At 40.1% G+C, this 8,649-nt stretch overlaps 1 protein-coding gene across 1 annotated transcript in view; it reads left to right on the plus strand.

Moving 5' to 3' along the window:
• hivep2a (HIVEP zinc finger 2a) overlaps window positions 1–8,407 on the plus strand; it is a 159,728-nt gene extending 151,321 nt beyond the window's left edge. The window contains exons 14-17 of the mRNA XM_059356338.1: window positions 2,762–3,629; window positions 4,334–4,433; window positions 5,842–5,940; window positions 7,104–8,407. Of these exons, the coding sequence (XP_059212321.1) occupies window positions 2,762–3,629; window positions 4,334–4,433; window positions 5,842–5,940; window positions 7,104–7,841 (1,805 nt within the window). The 3' untranslated portion in view covers window positions 7,842–8,407. The remainder of the gene's footprint in view (window positions 1–2,761; window positions 3,630–4,333; window positions 4,434–5,841; window positions 5,941–7,103) is intronic.
• The last annotated feature ends 242 nt before the right edge of the window (window positions 8,408–8,649 follow it).

Here is an 8,649-nt window from a genome sequence, read left to right on the forward strand (position 1 = left end):
TGTGCATCCCCTGTGTAGTGGGGTGGATTAGCTGAACAATCGTTCATTTTGTGATAAAAGCATCAAATTTGGTACACTCATTGCTGAATACATGTTTAATGAATCTGGATATTGGGCCATCGCAAAAAAAATTCTGATGGCTGTGGCGGCCATTTTTAAAAATGGCCATTTAAAAGCGGCCATTTTTAAAAATGGCCGCCGGTGGTTACTGGCGAGGAATGCTTTGCCTACCCTACAGCTGCTGTTTCATGTTTTCAGCACCACAAATATAATTTAGAGACATGTTAAAGTGACAAAAGCTTTATTACAGTCTAATAGAAAAGAACATTAACTTTGTATAACATTTTATTAGGTCTTGATATTCCCATTCACAGGCTACGGCCTCCTCTTTGGCTTGTATTCTTCTGTTGCTCCTTAAAAAGAAAAAATAATTTTCAATATTGTATGACCTGCAACAATAAAAACAAAACACATTTAGACAGAGAAAAAAATCATACATTTTAAAAATTCTACTAGGGTTACTTGTAGCAGGTTACTCTTTCTGGCAAAATCCTTGTACTGAGGTGTGTGACTTAGTCAGGCAGCTTAGCCAAATAAAGGGGACACGCCGGACAAGAGCACCACATTTTTTCCACATACTCTCTATCATTATAGGTTTCAATTTTTAGTAGGAGCCACTTCATCAAGATTGCGGTGATGGCAGCCATATAAAGTCTATGAGATATGCTATATCTTCCAATCCACTTAGAAGGTCAATCTTGGTGTCAAAATATACATTTTCTTCTCAAATCTGGTCCTAAGCCGCCTGACTAACTGTGATGGAGTTATAAAATACATTTAAAAAAAGAAAAAAAGAACCACATGGGCAAAGGAGACATTACATATAGTGTGTGTGTGCCTGTGTGTGTGTGTGTGTGTGTGTGTGCGCAGAGAGGGATGTCCACATTCCACAGGACATAATTTAACAGTGTCTTATTAAGCTTTCACACCCAACAGCCACTGATACATGTTCCAAGCTAACTAGCTAGCTTAAGTACCTATTTTTGCTATCTTGCTAATTTACTTTTCCGCCAAGGCCCATGATGATTGTTTTTCTCTTTAGCCTTTATGATGTTCATAGCATATTTTATTCATGATTATAACAGGTGAAATAAAATATTTAGACATACCTTGATGGACAGTCCACTGCACTGCTTGTCCCAGGAAGCAAATGCTAGCTAGCTAATTTGCTAGCTAGCTCGATGGCTAGCCCGATTGTGGTGGGGCAGGAAAAATAACTGAAAGAGTGTCTAACTGGATTTTTGTTAATTTAATATGTGTATTTACATTTTTTAATTTACATTTGTATATTTAGTTTAAATTTTTTAAATATTTTAAGAAATAATTTAAATATTTTTTGTAATTTTAACGAAGAAAATTACTGCTATGGCCACTAGGGGGCGAATTTGCGATGGCCTAATATACAGATTTGTTTGAAACATATCCACCAACACATCCACCAAATTGTGTGCTTCTATCACAAAATAAACAATTCTTGTGATTTATTGAGCTAATCCGCCCCACAGGGGATGCACATTTTTGGGGGGTGCTACCCACACGTTTAGCCCCGTTGCTCATTCCATGAATGCACGATCCTTACAAGCTGTACCTCGTTGTAAAGGTGACTAATCAGGCTTTCCAACAATATACAATTCATCACCAGTTGGTATTATTAAAAGGGCAGTTTTTATTCATCATTGATTTATTTGTATAACAAATGCCTGCCACGGCCACTAGGGGGCGCTTTTGAGGTTGCCCAATATCCAGATTTGTTTGAAACATATTCACCAACACATCTACCAAATTTCATGCTTTTATCACAAAGTGAACGATTGTTCAGCTAATCCGCCCCACTATTGTTCTTTTTCCTTCCCATTCTTCTTCTGTCCCCTTTTTCCTCCTCTTTCCACCTCTTCTTCTCCCACTTCTTGTACTTTCTCTTCTTCTTTTTCTGCTTCGACTACTTCCTTTTCCTCTTCTTCCTCTGTCCCTCTTCCTCTACTTGATCCTTTTCGACTTCGTCCACTTTGAAGTTTTCCTCCCCTTCTCCCACTTCCTTTGTTTTCGTTTTTGCCTCCTATTCTTCTGCTGCTCTCCTCTTTTTCTCCTCTTCTTCCTCGCTCACTTTTTATACTTTCACTTTTTCCTTCCTTTTCCTGTACTTTCTTTTTCTTTTTATTTCCCACTTCCTGTACTTTCACATTTTCCTTCTCTTCTCCAACCTCTTTTGTTTTTTTCCCTCCTATTCTTTCTCCTATACTTTTTTCCTTCCCTCCTCTTTTCTCCTCTTCTTCCTCACTCACTTTTTGTACTTGTACTTTTTCTTGTACACTTCCTATCCTTTCAAATTTTCTTTTGTTATCTTTTTTCCTCCTATTCTTCTTCTGCTTCTTCTTCTCTTGCTACTTATACTTATACATTTTTTTCCCTTTTTCTTCCTATTCTTCCTTCTTTGCTTCTTCTACTCATTTCTCGTTTCTTCCTTTATCCCACTTCCACTACTTTATCCATATCCTTTACTTTCACTTTTTTGTCATCTTCCTCTCTCCCATCCTCTTATTTGTCCCTGTTCTTCTCTCTTATATATTCCTTCTGCTCCTTCTCCTCTTCTCTCGCTTTTGTTTCATTTCCACCTCCTATATCTATTTCCTCTTCCTATCCTCCATGTTTTATTTTATTTATCTTTTAATATTTATCTTTTCTTCTTCTCTTCCTCCTCCAGATGTTGGAGAAGACGGTCAGCGGTCGGAGAAGATGTCCCGAGGCGTCATGGCGGATCACCAGTTCTCCGACGCCGACGACTCGGACGGTGGTGACGACGACGGCGATGAGGTGGACGACGACGACGACGAAGAGGACGACTACGACGGCGACTCCACGCCGAAAACGCGCTCGCGCTCCACCAGCCCGCAGCCGTTCAGCCTGTCCTCCGTGTCCGTCACCGCCGTGGCGTCCTCCCACCCCGCCCCTTACCACTCGCCGTCCGATCTCCTTGGCAACAACAACGCCGCCAACAAGCCGCCGCTGTTTGGCTACTTCACCACCGTGCCGAGCATCCAGATCACGCCGCAGGCTCCGCCCATCGACCACGCCCACACGGAGTACCAGCGCGGCCTGCAGCGGGCGCTGGGCGGCCGGCTGCTGGCGCCGCCCTCCTCCTCTTCCTCCATGGACGAAGACCTCCCCGTCCCCTCCCCGGACCTCTGCTCCCCGTCCTCCCGCCTGTCCTCGCCCGGGTTGGACCACTCCGGCTGCCCGTCCCCGAACTCGCCGTCCTCCTCGCCGTCGGCCCGGCGATATCTGTCCCCGCGCCGAGACCTCTCGCCGCGCGCCAGGCACCTGTCGCCCCGACGGGACCTGTCCCCGCTGCGCCACATCTCCCCGAAGAGGGACCTGGGGGCGGCGGGGGGCTACAGGAGGGACCTGTCCCCCCGGAGGGGACACCTCTCGCTGCTGTCCCCGCTGTCCCGCCCCACGTCTCCGGCAGGAAGAGACTACAAGCGCGACCTTTCACCTCGAGGACGCCACCGGGCGATGATCCGGCCGGTTTCTCCTCGCCGAGGACTCCACCAACACCTCCATCACCAGAGGTGAGTCAGGGATTTATTTAGATAAAACATTTTATTTTTACATTGTTTATTTATTTTTATTTATTTTTATTTATTTTTATTTTATTATTGGCGAAATGACGTAACAAACAAAAATGAGGGACAATTTAATTAATTTTATTTTTTTATAAAATATTTTTTATTTTGTTTTCATATGTAATTTAATTTATTTTCATTTTTTTATTTCATATATTTTATTTTGACATTGTTTATAACTTTATTTTATTTTTTAATGATTTTTAAGCATTTTTTAAATTAGATTTTCTTTCATAAATATTTTTTATTTTGTTTTTACATTTAATTTAATTTATTTCCATTTTTCTATTTCAAATATTTTATTTTGACATTGTTTATAACTTAATTTTATTTATTAATGACATTTTAGTATTTTTTTATTTGATTTTCTTTCATAAATATTAGTTTTTCAATTCATTTTTGTATTTAATTACATTTATTTTCATTACTTTTATTTCTTTTTATTTTGGACATTTTATTTTGACATCGTTCATAAGTTTTTTATGATTTTTAAGCATTTTTTAAATTTGATTTTCTTTCATAAATATTGTTTTTTTATTTTGTTTTTATATTTAATTTTATTAAGTGTTTTTATTTTGTATATTTTATTTTGAAATCGTTTATAACTTATTTATTTAATGTTATATTTCTATTTCTTGTGTAACTATCAGCCAGCAGAGTGGATCTCGTGGCCTCAGACCGGTTCACCAGTCCGGGGTGCTGAGTCAGGCCGAACTGGGACGCCGCAGAACCAGCGCAGAGATGGAGACGGTGAGAATCCATAAAAACTTACTAAATTTCTTCCAAGGGGAAGTTTTCAGAAACTCTGTTTTCAATGTTGATGTGTCGAAAGTTTTTGGTTTGCAGTCCAAATAGAGACAGAGTCATTTAAGATTTAAGTCCACATGATTACCAGATTAAATTGGCTGAAAGAGCATCATAATTTAGCATAAACAGTCAGTTTGTCAATGTTTTAATCATGGCGGCAGTTTTATAAAGTTGTAATGCACCTTGAGTGTGTCGTGGCAATTTTGACAACTGCACTAAGTTACTGGGTGAGCTGGCCAAACACAGACCAATCAATACTCTGTTCAGCAAGTTTTATTAGCACATTCGTGTTCCATACACCGCACAATCCCAATGGCTCTTTTACAGTACAACAAAGCCCCATACACCGCACGACTTTTATCTGTTGTATTTCCCAACATTGATTCTTCAGCAAGACTCAATGCGGCCCTATCTTCCTGCCCTGTACATCACATCAGGACAGAGTTAATTTCACAGAGTCAGTTCCCACAATGCCTTGCATCTTGAATATCAAGTAGGTCGCCACCTACTTCATGTCCCACCATGCAGAAAACACCAAATTTCCTTCACAAGTGTTAACAGAGCTGGACTTCTTACCTTTACGTTACTTTTAACATTTAGCTTATTAACTAAGATTTACTTAAACCTCCAGACTCTGTCTGTGGTCCGGTGTGGTGAACCTGGAACAGACATGTGGGAAAAGGACAGAAAGCAGCAGAGGAGGGAAAAAAATCCAGAGCTGAGAAGAAAAGTGTCTGGCAGTGTGAAGCAGAAACATTGAGAGTGGATGAGGGAATAAAGAGAGAGAGACAGAGTGAGTTAGAGAGAGAGAGAGAGAGAGGGATGATTGAAGATAGGGCTGCTGGGTTTTGGTGGTAATGGGATCTTGGCCGGCGTTGGTGTGGTTAATAACGCGGCTGTTTTTCTTCTTAAGAGGCCTACTTCAAACTCTGGCTCCTGCTGCTGGTCCCACTTAAACAAAGCGTGAAGCCGAGGCTGGCTGGGCTTTGATAACTCGCCCTTCTCCAAATGATAGATTAATGTTTTAACAACCGCCATTCAGACACACGAGGAGTTTGTTCATGCTTTCTGTTTGTGTTTCTAACCAACACCTGCCGTCCAGAGCGGCCGCACGTTTCCCCCTCAGCACTTTTCATCATTTATTTTGTGACAAAATGTTTGGTTTCCACTGCGAAGCCTCAAATCTGTGTTTATTGTAATTAGTGCCGTCCAATGAGTGTGTGTATTTGTTTTGTGGGTTTGTGCTCTGACATCAGAATTAAACGTCTAAAGAGTAAACGAAGAGGAGGAAAAAGACTCAAATTAACTCGCTGATGACACGTTTTTATTTCTTCTTCTGTGGTGTTTGTAGGATCATTGTCTGGGCTCAGGGGAGCAGGGCCGCGGGAACCAGTCCAGCCCGCCGCACCAGGTCCTGTTCAGCCACCTGCCACTGCACTCTCAACTCCAGGTAGTTACATCATTTTTGTCATATTTTTTTATTTATATTTATATTATTTATATCCTGTGTTTAAAACTTTAAATGTTATATTTTATTTTGTTACATTCAGTTTAATAAGGTTTAATTTTAAGTTTTAGTTTTATTTTGTACATTTTATTTAGCTTTTTTTAAATTTTTGTTTCCCTTCACAATTTTTATTATATTTTATTTTCATATATCTTTTTTTATTTTTCTGTTTTTTTTTTCAATTTCGTTTGTCCTTCAAGAATATTTTTTTATTTTTTTTAATTTTCATATTTAATATTTTTTCCAATTTGTATTTTATTTTCTACATTTTATTTTGACATTGTTTATTACCTTAATGCTATTTTATAATTTTTGAATTTAATTTTCTTTCATAAATATTTTTTTACTTTATTTTCATATTTAATTAAATGTATTTTCATACTTTTATTTTTTAGATTTTTTTATTGAGGTTTTATGCTTTGTTTCTAAAGTTTTTAAATATTTTATATATTCCAATATGGTTTCTGAAAAGCATTTTTTAAAACTCTGCAACTTATTATTATTTGGATTATAAATATGATATATTTATAATATTTTTGCAGAACTGTTTGAGAAAAAATGAGCTAAAAAATCATACCTAAATAAAAAAAAATACACATAATTTAATATATTTTTAATATATGATGCTACATCTGCTACTTTTATATACACATATTTTCAAGGTTTGGTAATTTTGTAAAACAGACGTTCACTTGTTTTTAACAAACGTGATACAAACAAGAGGAAATAATGCATTTGGTGGGAAATATTTACAGCGCAGATTACAGATTAATCTTCATTTGGTGCTTATGTATTTGAGGCAAAAAGACGATATTGATTAATTGGATTGGGTCAAAATAAACTAATAATAATTCATACATATATTGTATGATATGATATTATTATTATTATTATTATTACTATTATTATTATTATTATTATTATTATTTTTATTATTATTATTATATTTTAACAACAACAGAGTTCTTTTTCTCTGAAAAAGAAGATTTCAGACTTTGATGCACAAACAAAATGTGTTATTTGATACATTCACTGTTGGTTTTGGATCTTTAAGTTTGTTTGCAAGAAGAAAAAGACACGTGACTCTAACTGTATTTTAATTCCAGGTGCGTTCTCCGTTCCCGATGATCCCGATCGGAGGGATCCAGATGGTACACTCCGTCCCCACGTCCGTCACCTCCCCTCTGGGCCAGCAGGAGGCGCAGCAGGTCTCCTCCCGCCTGCTGCTGCAGAAGAGCACGTCAGAGGACTCCTGCACCAGCGAGGCCGCCTCCCCACACTTCACCTCCTTCACCGAGAGAGGAGTTCAAAGAGGAGCAGCAGCAGGAGCAGCAGGAGGAGAGAGGCCGAGGGAGTCGGCGTCTCCTCACCCCTCGCCGCAGGAGAGGGAGGGAGGAGGAGCGAGGCTGGAGCAGGAGGAGAGCATCCAGACCTGCACCAAGGCCATCGCCTCCCTCTGCATCGACCCGGAGGAGCTGAGAGGGAGAGACGGAGGCAGGACTTGCTCCTCCTCCTGCTCCTCCTCCTCCTCTCCGTCTGCACACGACTCCCATCATCAGTCGCCAGCGTCTCCTCACCCCTCGCCGTCTCCTCCTCAAGGTCCAGGGATTCAGCACTTTAGCGGCCTGGAGCTCAGGCCTCCGCACCCGTCCATCCCCTGCGCCTCCTCTCCCTGCGCCTCCTCCTCCCCCTGCACCTCCTCCTCCTCCTCCCCTCACCCTCTCCCCCCCAGCCCCGGATCTGAAGCCCTCCACCAGCCTCCGACAGCGTCCAAACCCCTCAAACCGGAGCGGGAGCGGGAGCGGGAGGCGGAAAGCACAAAAAGAAGCAAAGAGGAGTCGTAGGGCTGCAGGAGGAGAAGAAAACAATCTTTTATAGGATAATAGGAAGGGATGAAGTGCAACAGAGAGAGAAAAAAAAAGACTTTTGCACACTTTACACACATCTTCTACATCAGTTTATACATGCACACACTCTCTCTCTCTCACACACACACACATGGATACACAATGCATACAAAGAAACAGCTCTTGTCAAAAAAAAGACTAAAATGGACTTTTAATGTTTGTGTACAGCATGCCTGTTCTAACCGGGGCTTGCTCTCTCTCTCTCTCTCTCTCTCTCTCTCTCTCTCTCTCTCAGAAAAACTTTCTTATTTAAAGACTTTTAACGAGGATCTGAATACGGTTACACATGTACGGTAACTCCACCAACACGAGCCCGACCAAACTCTCGCTTTAAAAAAGAATAAAATAAAGAAGAAGATAATAAAAAAAAAGGACTCTGGTTCAGCGGTACGTCAAGAAAAAAGAAAAAAAAATCAGACAGCTACGTGTGTGCCTTTTCTTTCATCTTTTTTGTTTGTTTTCTTGCTTATATTCTTATAAGCAAACGAAGCAGGAAGGTAAATGTAAATACAATACTATCAGCTTTGTAATAAATGCAATTATCCTCCCCCCCTCTCCTCCTTTTCTCCTCCTCCCCCCCCCCCCCCTCCCTTTTTTTTCCTCCTGTGTTTTTTTCATTTTTTTCTTGTTTTTTTTTTCAGACACCTTAAAGTCTCGACAAGCGATGTGAAGTTATGGATATTACTATTACGTACGGTTGCACTAAAACATATTTTTATATGAGTGAAATTTTAAAAAATGGCTT

This window comes from Centropristis striata, chromosome 18, assembly GCF_030273125.1.
Source record: "Centropristis striata isolate RG_2023a ecotype Rhode Island chromosome 18, C.striata_1.0, whole genome shotgun sequence".
Classification (NCBI taxonomy): domain Eukaryota; kingdom Metazoa; phylum Chordata; class Actinopteri; order Perciformes; family Serranidae; genus Centropristis; species Centropristis striata.